General features: G+C 36.8%; 1 protein-coding gene across 1 annotated transcript; it reads right to left on the bottom strand.

Moving 5' to 3' along the window:
* Positions 1-9,261: 9,261 nt before the first annotated feature.
* Positions 9,262-12,560, bottom strand: LOC104232963 (28 kDa ribonucleoprotein, chloroplastic). Its single transcript, XM_009786238.2, has 4 exons — positions 11,936-12,560; positions 10,618-10,719; positions 10,246-10,518; positions 9,262-9,524 (listed from the first exon to the last, which is right to left on the bottom strand). Exons 1-4 carry the CDS (start codon positions 12,371-12,373, stop codon positions 9,471-9,473), a joined length of 867 nt encoding a protein of 288 aa, XP_009784540.1. The 5' UTR covers positions 12,374-12,560; the 3' UTR covers positions 9,262-9,470.
* Between the last annotated feature and the right edge of the window lie 609 nt (positions 12,561-13,169).

Raw genomic sequence — 13,169 nt, 5'->3', positions numbered from 1 at the left:
CAAAACTTCCCGAACTACATTGACCTGATTCCTTTATAGCCAAGGATATGTAGGAAACCTTTGAAGCAGAGGTTCGGTCAAATCTTTCAAAAAAGTGCTTCCCACGGAGTATTCGAACAGGCAAAAATCGCTCGTATCCGCTCACTTTATCTTTGCACGAAAACTCTTCGAGTTTCCGCACAAAGAGGGGCAGCTGTGAGCACGTATTTTTGCCTCACGAAAACTACCCCAAAATAAATCAAAAAATAAAACAAAAATTCTCTCAGTGTGCAATTTTTAGGATTTATGTGGCATTTATTAATTATTTGTGTTTTGTCCGTAAATGTTTGCTTTGTTATAATTAAACGAAAATAAAATAAAAATACATGTTGCATGCATATCTAGGATTTAATTATGCATTTAAAAGATAATCACAACAAATATGCATTTATCTTATTTTGGTCATTTAATTATGTCATTGTGTGATTAATGTTTTGTCTATATGTTAATAGTTGTTAAAGGGTGATTAATATTTTTCTGTAAGGGTAATTTTGATTTTTTATAATTTTAATAGAAATTTAATAATTAGGAATTTAATTAGAAAATGAAAAGAGTGGGGAATAATAGAAACGGACCTGAGCCAAGAATTTTTAAACAAAAATCAGGCCCAAACACTCAAAGGACCCGGTCCATTTCAACCAGTCCCATACAGGACTCGAACGACATCGTTTCTGGATTTTTAATCTGGGCCGTTGATTCATTTCAATCAAACGGTCTAGTTCAGCCTTTGCGTAAATGAAACGACGACATTTTAGGCAACCAGATCTGAACCGTTCATCCATCCTGATCCAACAGCCTCAAGAACTCACCCAGACCCGATCCATTCCACCCCCGGGCCAACCCTTTCCCCCAACTTAAACCAAACAACATCGTTTGGTTAAGTGAGTTGATCCCGACCGTGGATCAGGTTTGATCGGACGGTCAAGATCAATCCACCCCACCCCTATAAAAGCCTAAATCCTACCCCAGCCCCCCAGACCAAACACCTCACCCCCTGTCCTGTTCATCATCTCTTTCAAGAGATCAGATGAACTCCATCGTCCACCACCGTGCACCGCCCACCGGAAATCGCCTCACGGCGGTTCCGGTGGTCCAAACAACCCCACCTTAACACCCTCGACTCCTCACAACCCCCTCTTTACGGATCTGGTGTTAGTTTCCATCGAATCAGACCATATAGTCTCGAATCTTCGATCGAAGGTTGGTCTGAAAACCCAACCTTCTTCAATGACTTCCAAATTAACACCCTAGCTTCCCCTAACTACCCTCATTACAGATCTGTTATTCGTTGGCCTCGAATTACCTCAGAGCTTCTCGAATTTTCATTTGAAGATTCGAGTGAAACCTAACCCTACCCCAACTCAACTCAAACTCACACCAGTTATCCACCTGACCTCCCGCATGCCCTAAACACCATTGGTTTGATTCAAACATATCTAGAAGTGTTCGAATTTGAGATCAAAAAAATCTGAAACCCTAAAAAATTCCAATCGTGGAATTTGTCCGGATTAAATGAGGGATTGAGGTCTAAGAGACTTTAATCGAGGTATTCTCAATTGAGAATACTTCGAATAAAGTCTGTTCAGCCTCAAAAGGTCCGAATCCAAAGTTGAGCTTTTGTCTGTGTAAATTTGAAGATTCAGAGGTATTCTTCTTACTTCTTTTGTATCCTATGTGTATATTGTTGCCTGTTTCAGTAGCTTGCGTAATTTTCATATTTGTTTATTTGGTTCTGTGATTCTGTCTCATACCCATTCATGTGATCAAATAATGGCATTTGTTTCTGTTTGTTATGTTTGTTTGCAATGTGTGTAATAGACTCGATTAAGTTCGTTTATTAGTTATATTATGAATTCCCGTTTCTGATAATGCTGATTGAAACAATCTGTTTATCTATTGTTTGTTGACGATTGTTATAGATAGTCAGTTGATTAGTCTTTGTCAGTTAAATCATGCTTGTTTGTAAATCAATGAGTCCGTCAAATGGATGTTGTATGTGTGTTGATTTCTGGGCAGTAAGTTTCAGGGCACTGTCAATATAATGATAATGCCCCTGCATTCATGTTGATTTCAAATTCAGTTTAAATTGTGCTGTAATAGCTCTATGTGATGTTGGGTTTGAATTCAGTTTTGTACGAATGATGGTTAGATAATTAGTTTAGAAGGTTGCATTTTCAGTTAAGGTTTAATCCAAAAACTGGCTGCTGTTGGTAGAAGTTGTAGTTTGAGGGACTTTCAGGGGTACTGTGGGGAATGAAACAGTGAAAGTAATATGATAATATTAGTGTGCTGATAGTGGAATGTTAATGGCTATAATCTAATAGGATAATGAGAGACAAAGGGAATTGGGAGTGCTGAAAATAAGGAAAAAAATACCTTTAGTGGCTGATTTATTAGAAAATTAGCTTTAGTGTTATTTGAGTGGAGATTTTCTGATTTTTAAAGAAAAAGGGGTCCGGACAGTAGGCTGCTAGAAGGGGGGGGGGGACAAGACCTGTATAAGATAGAGGAGTTGGGACTAATTTTAAGAGGAGAATAGAGAGGAATCTGAGAAAGAGAGGATAGAGAGAATCAAAAGTAGAAAGATAAAGAAAAAATCAGAGAGGAGAGAACAGGAGAAATCTAAAGAGAAGAAACAAAACTGAGTAGAAAAAATCAGAAACAGAAATATGAAAAGAAGGAAGAAAACAGAAAAAAGAAACAGAAAAAATAACACTCTCACACACACAGAATCTGAAACAGATATAGAAGAAGGAAAGAGAATCAGAAACATAGTTTTCTTTGAACCTGTCAGGGTCTTTTTATTGATATTGCTTGGGTTAAATCTGAAATTTTTCCTAAAAATCCTGCCACTGTGCGTCTGGGCTTCATGGGTCTTATTGTTTGTTGTTGAAATCTGTTGAAACATTGGTATATTCTGCTGATTTAGTTGCTGCTGCTACTGCTGAAATTTGCCTCTTTTACCCTCATTTCCAGGTATATATCTTTAGACTTGTGCTGTGGAAAGTTTCAACATTGCAAAAATGAATAAAGTTTGTAATTAATATTATGACTTCTATTCGTTTAAGTCTAATAGTTTAAATTGCAGTTTTGTTTCAGTTGGTTAATATAGTAGTATGCTTGACATGATGACTATTAGTTAATTACCCCCTTTTGAAATTCATATAAGTGTTGTAATAATGTTATCTATTTCAGAATTTCGTTAAGTATAAGTTATGTTCGAATTGTCAAGATAGGGAACATGGCAGAAAGTTGGCCATTAATTTTATCTTGGGATGTCATTAGCTAAGTAAAGAATAGTGTAGAAATATCAAAAACTATATTATTAGCCTATTTTGTCAAATATCAGATTTTGTTTAAGGCTAGATAATGTTAATGGTATTTCGTTCAGATATGGCATAATAACGGTTATGTGAATAGCCATGGTAGAAATATGAATTGATATAATCCGTCCCGTTTATGATTTTGGAATATGATGAATGGTTCGGACGTTCCACTACGTTGCATGTGATGCCATTTTATTAAGTCAATTTGTATAATAGTTCTCTTTCTTACCAACTTGATTATTTATCATTGTAAATAAATTAACCAAACAATTATAACTTTGGACTAAAAATAAGTATACGAGAATGAGATGGGATTTATAAGCACGAATTGCAACATTTTATGTCAAGGGTATGTAGAAATAGAGTTCGCACTAAATATAAATAATGAAAATTCTTCGGAAACTATTAACTTGTTTATCAAATTAGTTCTTTTCTCAGTTTATATGCGATTCGATTTTTGGGTATACAAATGTTGTATTCACGATAAAAAATGGTAGTACTAAGCCCACACTGTTTATTTTTTTTTTTACTCTTTAAATTCGAATGGTTTTTGAAGAATATAATTCACACGCGAAAAAATATAATTTGTGGTCAACACTTAATAAATTGTGAATTCTTTCCAAGGAATTTAGAGGCATCTCAAATAGGGATTTCTAATGACTTTCACATAAAAAATGCATGGACGTAATAAACAATTTGTGAAAAATTTATACTACCATCAAGAATGTTTTGTGTGATTAGGGATACGTTCGCGTGACCTGATTATATTTCTGAAAGCAATTCGGATTATGCGTTCGTGCAACTTCGAGCGAACATTTAATAAAAAAAAAGGGGTTCTTCGGAGAATATCAAATTAATTTCATATAACCCGAGATGTGCAGTTCACTATTTAATCATACAAGAGCGACTAACATTCTTAATTTTATTTTAAGCACATTTTCGAACATAAGTCTATTTTATTTTTTATCAATCTTATCATGTACACGTATGCGTGACACGATTCTTCATGTTTATAAAAAATATACGACACGAATATACGTACGCGTGATTCGTTTAAGGGTCTATAATTATGAACAATCTAAAGCGGTAACAACAATCATGCAATAAAAAATGTATTTAACAAATCAAGATAATTAAGCCAAATATAAAAATGGTTAAGCAACCGTGCTAGAACCACGGAATTCGGGAATGCCTAACACCTTCTCCCGGATTAACAGAATTCCTTACTCAGATTTCTGGTTCGCAGAATAACAAATAGAGTCATGTTCTCCTCGATTCGGGATTAAAACCGGTGACTTGGGACGCCTTAAAATTCCCAGGTGGCGACTCTGAAATAAACAAACAAATCCCGTTTCGACTGTCCTTTAATTGGAGAAAACTCCCTCGCACCCTAGCGGGTGCGGTAAAAAGGAGGTGTGACAACAGGTTTGCGACTTTATTAGACAATGGGTTGATGATAATGTTTTGAACCATATTTCTGGGGAGACACATGCTCGGACCCTATGGGAGCACCTTGAAAGTTTGTATGCTCGGAAAACTGGAAACAACAAGATGTTTCTGATAAAGCAGATGTTGGGTTTAAAATACCACGATGGTTCCGCGATGACAGATCATCTGAATAATTTTCAGGGGATCATGAACCAGTTATCTGCTATGGGCATTAAATTTGATGAAGAAATTCAAGGCTTGTTTCTACTTGGTTCCCTACCAGATTCTTGGGAAATTCTTAGAACTTCATTATCAAATTCTGCTCCGGATGGTGTGATCTCTATGGATCTTGCCAAGAGCAGCCTTCTAAATGAAGAGATGAGAAGAAAATCTCAGGGTTCCTCCTCATCAGATGTCTTGGTGACTGACTCTAGGGGAGAAGCAAGAATCGGGGTTCTCAAAATAGAGAACATAATAGAAGCAAATCCAGAAGCAGACTTAAAGATATTGAGTGCTATTATTGCGGGAAGAAAGGGCACACAAAGAAGTTCTGCCGGATTTTAAAAAAGGAGAATAGAGACAAGGAAGAACAGAAAGAAGATGGCAATCGTGTGGCCACCGTCACTACAGAAGATCTTGTTACAGTCCTTGATGCAGATCTGATAAATATTGCTTGTGATGAGTCAAGCTGGGTTGTGGACAGTGGTGCCGTATCTCATGTGACATCAAGGAAGGAATTTTTCTCATCATATACTCAGGGTGACTTTGGAACTCTGAGTATGGGTAATGAGACTGTATCTAGAGTGGCTGGTGTTGGAACGATTTGTTTGGAAACTAGTATTGGAACTAAACTAGTTTTAAACAATGTAAAGCATGCACCTGATGTTCGTTTGCACTTGATCTCTGTTGGTGTTTTGGATGATGAGGGATATGTCAGTACCAATGGTGCTGGAAAGTGGAAGCTCACTAAGGGCTCCATGATTGTGGCTCGTGGGGAAAAGCGTCGTGGTCTATACTGGACTACGACCTCTACCTGTGTTGATATGGTGAATGCCGTTGAGAGCCATAACTCTTCAACGTTATGGCATAAGAGGCTTAGCCACATTAGCGAGAAAGGACTAAATGTTCTGGCCAAGAAGAAATTGTTGTCAAATTTTGAAAGTGCAAAATTAGAAAAATGTGAGCACTGCTTGGCTGGAAAACAAAAAAGAGTTTCTTTCCAGTCTCATCCTCCTTCAAGAAAGACAGAGTTGCTTGAGTTGGTGCATTCAGATTTATGTGGTCCAATGAAGACAAGAACTTTGGGTGGTGCACTTTATTTTGCTACCTTTATTGATGATTGTTCAAGGAAACTTTGGGTCTACATCTTGAAGACTAAATACCAAGTGTTGGGTGTCTTTAAGAAGTTTCAGGCTTCAGTTGAAAGAGAAACTGGAAAGAAGCTGAAGTGTATTCGTACTGATAACGGTGGTGAATATTGTGGACCGTTTGACGAATACTGCAAACAACAGGGTATCAGACACCAGAAGACTCCTCCTAAGACTCCTCAGCTTAATGGTTTAGCAGAAAGGATGAACATGACATTGATGGAAAGAGTCAGATGTTTGCTTTCTGAAGCAAAGTTGCCGAATTCCTTTTGGGGTGAGGCTTTGTTGACCGCCGCACATGTTATTAATCTATCCCCTGCGGTTGCTTTGCAAAGTGATGTTCCAAACAAAGTTTGGTATGGCAAGGATGTCTCCTATGACCACTTGAAAGTGTTTGGTTGCAAAGCTTTTGTACATGTGCCTAAAGATGAGAGGTCAAAATTAACTGCCAAGACAAGGCAGTGCATCTTCATTGGTTATGGCCTTGATGAGTTTGGTTACAGGCTATATGATCCAATTGAGAAGAAGGTTGTGAGAAGCCGTGATGTTATCTTCGTGGAGGATCAAACCATTGAAGATATTAACAAAGCGGAGAAGTTAAAATCTTCAAGTTCTGAAGGTTTAGTTAATCTTGATCAAGTTCCTCATACAAATGGGGATGACACTAGTGGGCTTAATGATGATGGTGATGCCCAGAACCATATTCCAGATCAACATATTGATGGTGATGGGGATAACAATGCTAATGTTGATGAGGTAGATGCTCCTACTCACGAAGCTGTGGACGAGTTAGATATTCCACTCAGTAGGTCTTCTAAACCTCGTACTCCTTCCTCCCGTTATTCACCCAATGAATATGTATTACTCACTGATGGGGGAGAACCAGAATGTTATACGGAGGCTATAGAAGATGAGCACAAGGATCAATGGATTGAAGCCATGCAAGATGAGATGAAATCTCTGCATGAGAACCATACTTATGAGTTGGTGAAATTGCCTAAGGGCATGAGAGCTTTGAAGAACAAGTGGGTATTCAAAGTTAAAGCTGAAGAATATAGTTTGAAGCCCAGATACAAAGCTAGATTGGTTGTCAAGGGATTTGGTCAAAGGAAAGGTATTGACTTTGACGAAATATTTTCTCCTGTCGTGAAAATGTCCTCCATTCGGACAGTTCTTGGTTTGACTGCTAGTCTTGATTTGGAGATTGAGCAAATGGATGTGAAGACTGCTTTTCTTCACGATGACTTAGAAGAGGAGATTTATATGGAACAACCTGAAGGCTTCAAGGCAAAAGGTAAAGAAAATCTTGTATGCAAACTTAAGAAGAGTCTATATGGATTGAAGCAAGCTCCCAAACAGTGGTACAAGAAGTTTGAGTCTGTTATGGGGGAGCAAGGCTACAAGAAGACTTCTTCAGATCACTGTGTGTTTGTACAAAGATTTTCTGATGACGATTTTATCATCCTCTTGCTATATGTGGATGATATGTTGATTGTGGGCAGGAATTCTTCTAAGATTGACGAGTTGAAGAAACAGTTGAATAAGTCTTTTGCAATGAAAGACTTGGGTCATGCTAAGCATATTTTGGGCATGAGAATTACTCGTTCGAGAAACGAAAGGAAGCTTTACTTGTCACAGGAGAAGTACATAGAACGTGTACTGGAGCGCTTCAACATGAAAAGTGCTAAGTTGGTTCGCACACCTCTTCCTGGTCATCTGAAGTTGAGCAAGAAGATGTGTCCAACAACAACGGAGGAAAAAGAGAGAATGGCCAAGATTCCTTATTCCTCTGCCGTTGGAAGTTTGATGTATGCAATAGTATGCACTCGACCAGATATTGCTCATGCAGTCGGTGTTGTTAGCAAATTTCTCGAAAATCCAGGAAAAGAGCATTGGGAAGCTGTAAAGTGGATACTCGGGTATCTAAGAGGAAGCTCACGTGAATGCTTATGTTTTGGAGAATCAAATCCAATTTTGAAGGGCTATACAGATTCTGATATGACAGGTGACCTTGATAACAGAAAATCCACTACTGAATATTTGTTTACTTTTTCAGGGGGAGCTATATCATGGCAGTCGAAGTTGAAGAAGTGTGTCGCACTATCTACAACTGAAACGGAGTATATTGCGGTTACTGAAGATGGCAAAGAGATGATATGGCTCAAAAGATTTCTTCAAGAACTTGGATTGCGACAGATGGAGTATGTTGTCTATTGCGACAGTCAGAGTGCAATAGACCTGAGCAAAAACTCCATGTATCATGCGAGAACAAAACACATTGACGTCAGATATCATTGGATTCGTGGGCAAGTGGAGAACGAACACTTCAAGTCAAAAAGATTCACACGAGTGAAAATCCTGCAGATATGTTGACCAAGGTGGTACCAAGAGACAAGTTCGAGCTATGCAAAGAACTTATCGGCATGCACTCAAACTAGAAGACAGTGCTACCTCCTCTTGATGAATGAGGCTGGAGGGGGAGATTGATATGGTGTCCATCTCATTGAAATGAGTTGGTAGCCAATTTTGTTGACTTGGTTTGGTTTGGTAGCCAACCTTATTGAATTTGTATAATTTGGTAGCCAATTTTATTGACTTGGTTTGGTTTGGTAGCCAACCTTGTTGAAATTGTGAAAAGGGTGTGTAAATTGTCAAATATTGTAGGCTTTAGAGAGTGAGGTTTTGGCTATAAAAGGAGAGCTTTAACTCTCATTTCTACACACTAACAAAGAGAGAAAAGAGAGAGCAAGGTATTCCATAAACTATAAGAAAATAGTTTGTGAAGAAAAATAGAGTGTGAGAGATATTGTAGTGAGGTGGAAAAAAACAAAAGAGTGTTTATTTCTTTTGAGGGTGTAGTGGTCTTAGGAGTATTTTTTACTCGTTACTACACAGTGTAAAATTCCTCGCTATAGTGATATCAGTTGCTCTTCTTGGCCGTGGTTTTTTCCCTTATTCAGAAGGGTTTCCACGTAAAATCTTGGTGTCATTATTGCTGCATTTCTATTCTTGCTGATTTAACCATAACTTAGTGTTCTGCGTTTATCACTAATACCGTGAATACTATTTTTACGGGGTTTATTCCCAACACCTCTAAGACATGAAAGGAACAAAAATATCCCTAAATTATGAAAGGCAGTAAAGAAACAAAGATAGAAAGCTCAACCTATGGGAGATGTAATTCAAATGGTACATCTCCCTTAGTCCTAGTTAAAGCCTTTAGCCATCTTAATCCATGAATAAAACATTATTCTTCTACTGATGGCAAATTTTCAACTTTTACAACTAATATACAAGAATCTTGTCCATCCTATTGTTTCTTCCCTTGCGCTAAGCTAATGCGCATTGCCCTTCCATCTAGTTCCTGAAATGCACAAACACAAAAGTAGAGGCGGATTCAGGATTTTAATTCTATGAGTTCAAAATTTTAGTTTCAACTATTGAACCCATCACCTTGTTTGAATTATGGACTTATAGCTCAATTTTTAAACCAATTTTAGTAAATTTTATACTGAAAATCCAAGTTTAAGATAAAAGTTATGGGTTCAATTGAACTTATAGCTAAAATATAGGATCAACCCATGTTTGGAAGCAAAAAATCATACAGGCTTTTAGATAAATAATTTCTTTTGGAAAAAGCAGTACAACGCATGACACAGAAGCGATATTCTTCTAGTTATGGGATGGAATCCGACATTTAAATTTTACGCACTAATGATGTAAAAAATATGTATAAAATTAACTATAAATTTGTAACCTAATAATAACGACAACTAACTTGTTATAATATGTTAATTTCACCAAGTGCAGTGTAAAAAAATCTTTACACGGTTAGGGGTCGTTTGGTATATGGAATAAGAATAATAATCCCGAGAAAGAATTTAGGATTAACTTTATCCCATGTTTGATTTGGGGTATTAGCTAATCTCACGACAACTTTTACTTTAAAATAGTAAGATAAATTATCCCATATAAAAGGTGGGATAAATAATCTCATGGAATATCCCACCATTGTAGCAAACCTTTCTCAAGAAGTGATCTAAACTAAGGAAATGCTTCAAAAAGTAAGTTCAAGAAATGCATACCACTCCATTAAGATTTTGAAGGGCATTCTCCAATTGTTCTCTATTCTCATAGCTTATAAAACCGTAGCCACGAGATCTCCCTGTCTCACCATCATATAGTACCCTAGCTCCGACAACAGTTCCATATTCTTGAAATGCTTGTGCCAAACTTTCAGATGTGACTGACCAGGCCAAATTACCAACAAAGAGTTTGTGTTCTGTTTCCGGGTAAAGTGGTTCTTTTGGTTTAGGCTTGTCTGAGAAATTCACCCTTAAGGTTCTTCCACCATACTCCTGAAATCAGTAAATCTTGCTTCAATTTTATAGCCTCGAATCAGCTCAATGTCAGAAATATTTTGCCATTCGCGAAAGGAAATTGAATTAATTTCTTACTCTTCCGTCTAGATTTTCGATCACTGTTTTGCAATCTTCAAGAGAACTCATCGTCACAAATGCAAATCCTCTGCTTTTACCTGTTTCCCTATCATAAAGAACCTGGACATAGAAGATATAGAATGTGGTTCAAAAATTGGATACAGCAGCCTAGCTTGTAGATCAAACACTTAATCTACTTCATGAAGTTACTATAACACAATAAGATGTCAAAAATTCAATCCTGATCTGTGCAAGTCGCTAGCACGAAAATAATTTTTGTCTATAAACAATGGAGTGAAAAATAGGTAACTAATTTAGCACTTCAGATCCCTGATGTACATCATCTCCATGTGAAGGTGTATCATTTTCTGAATTGTTACATGTCGCATCAGAAGCAACCGAGCAAAGTGAACAACAGAGCTCAAAACTTCAGTTTGAATCAAATTAATAGGAGTAACACATTTTTCTTTCGATAGGACCAATATGAAAGTATATAAACAACAATATGCCTCGCTCCCAAATAAGTTTTTTTTTTTTTACTCCCAAACAGGTTCGATTATATGAATCCTCACTGATCAACATAGTTAGGTCACCTAGGTGAAAGTACATGAACCAACATATTAAGGCCAGGTAAAGAGAGCCTGCTGAAATCACTCTTTCCCGATTGCTAAAAGCCTCACCCTCTCTTAACTCGATATGACAAAGAAGACTACATCGCCTAGTGAATCACAAATAACAACAACACAACAATAACAAACTCAGTATATTCCTACAAGTGGGGTTTGAGAAGGGTAGTGTGTATTCAGACCTTACCTATACCTAGTAAAGGTAGAGAGGTTGTTTCCAATAGACACTCTGCTCAGAAAGAGTGAGAAGAACACCCAGAGAATCACTTCTTGCTTAAAAGCCCGCTTAGACAAGTGAAAAATCAAATTCTTTTCTTTCTTTTTTCCTGGGGAAGGGGGATCTTGCATTTTCCCAAGACTTATATACAATAGTTTATATGTTGGCCATGCCAACCCAAAAATAGTTTTGGCGTGGTGTAATATAGTATTTTTTCCTCAAAATCTCTCACACTATGAGAGTATTTCTACACCTTATTATTTGTATCTTCTTTTTCTTATTAAATTTCAATATAAGACGTTGTCTTCACACCCAACATATCTTATAGATTAAGCCACTAATCTCTTAACCAAGCACAAGAAAACATAAAAGCTTTATTTTGATCCTTTCTTAAATTGGGTTGAATTATCTCATATACGATTATAAAGCAAGCAGTTACCTTATAAAACTAAAAGCTTTTTTCTTTTATTCCAAATTTTAGTAAAGTACATACCTCAACAAGCTCAGGAGTAGCATAATCTTGAACAATTCCAGCAAGTTGTGCACTATCACAAAGATACGGCAAATTCCCAAAATAAAGCTTAGTATTTACACCTTCACCTTCACTACTACTCTCTTCAGAACCCTCTCCTCCCTTTTCCTCCACCACTTCCTCTTCAACCGCCACCGCCTCGGCTTCTTCCTCCTCCACCGTCACCGCCGCTGCCTCCTCTTGCGCCACCGCAGCCGCCAACCTCGGCACCACCCGCCACTTCTTAAAAACTGATGTCACTTCACATGATGATGAAAATACTAACGTAATATTCGGTGTTCTAGTCGATGAAATTTTGAGGAGATGATCAGAGTTATAATTAGGCCATGTTTTAGAACGTATAGAATGAAGAGTACTGGAGAATGAAGAAGCTACTGCTGTGGCAGCTGTGGCCGCCATGTTTTTGCCGGAATCTTAGTTGAAATACGGTGGTGATTTGATCGGAGATTGTACGAAAGTGTAGAGAAGTATGGGGTTATTACAGTGTGTTTTGAGTGCTGATGTGTGGAAATGAAATCCAAAGAGATAGGAGAAATATACATGAGGTGGATATAACTGATAAGGTTTTTGGATTTTAGCTTTTCTTGTCATATTATTGAAAATGAAGCCTTATTTTTTTTTTTTTTTTTTTTGTAACGTTGGTGTTTTCTTAGCCACAGCTTCCTTTTTTCTTTTCTTTTTTTCACGTTGAAAAAATTCTAAAGAGAAATGCAAAAAGAAAAAATTAAAATTAAAAATAAAATTGAACAGTAAATATAATTAAAGTTGCAGTCAAGTTATAGCAGCTCTGTCATGTCTAGGAGCTACACATATATTGTTGATGCACCCACTAACTTATATGTTTCTCTAAAAAATTTAAAAAAAAATATGTTGTTGCATTTCATTTGTCACACAAGAGTAGTGAATATAATTACACTCAACATTTTCTAACTTAAAATCCAATATTTATATATCATATTATACTAATCATCATATCATTCATATTCATTCATACATATATTATACTAAAAGTAGAAAGCTCCTTCCTTTAAAGTTGGATTACAATAATACCCTTTAAAATTTGAATTACCATTTAATCCCTACAGAAAAATAATAAACCTTTAATTAAATAATTTTTTAATTACATTAGTAGTAAACCGAGGGAGTTAGAAGTGAAACTATAGTACTTAAATGCTTTTTCATGACACTTTATAAT

This window comes from Nicotiana sylvestris, chromosome 1 (genome assembly GCF_000393655.2).
Source record: "Nicotiana sylvestris chromosome 1, ASM39365v2, whole genome shotgun sequence".
NCBI classification, from domain to species: domain Eukaryota; kingdom Viridiplantae; phylum Streptophyta; class Magnoliopsida; order Solanales; family Solanaceae; genus Nicotiana; species Nicotiana sylvestris.
Note: the sequence above shows the minus strand (reverse complement) of the source record. Positions and strands in the feature narration are given on the sequence as shown.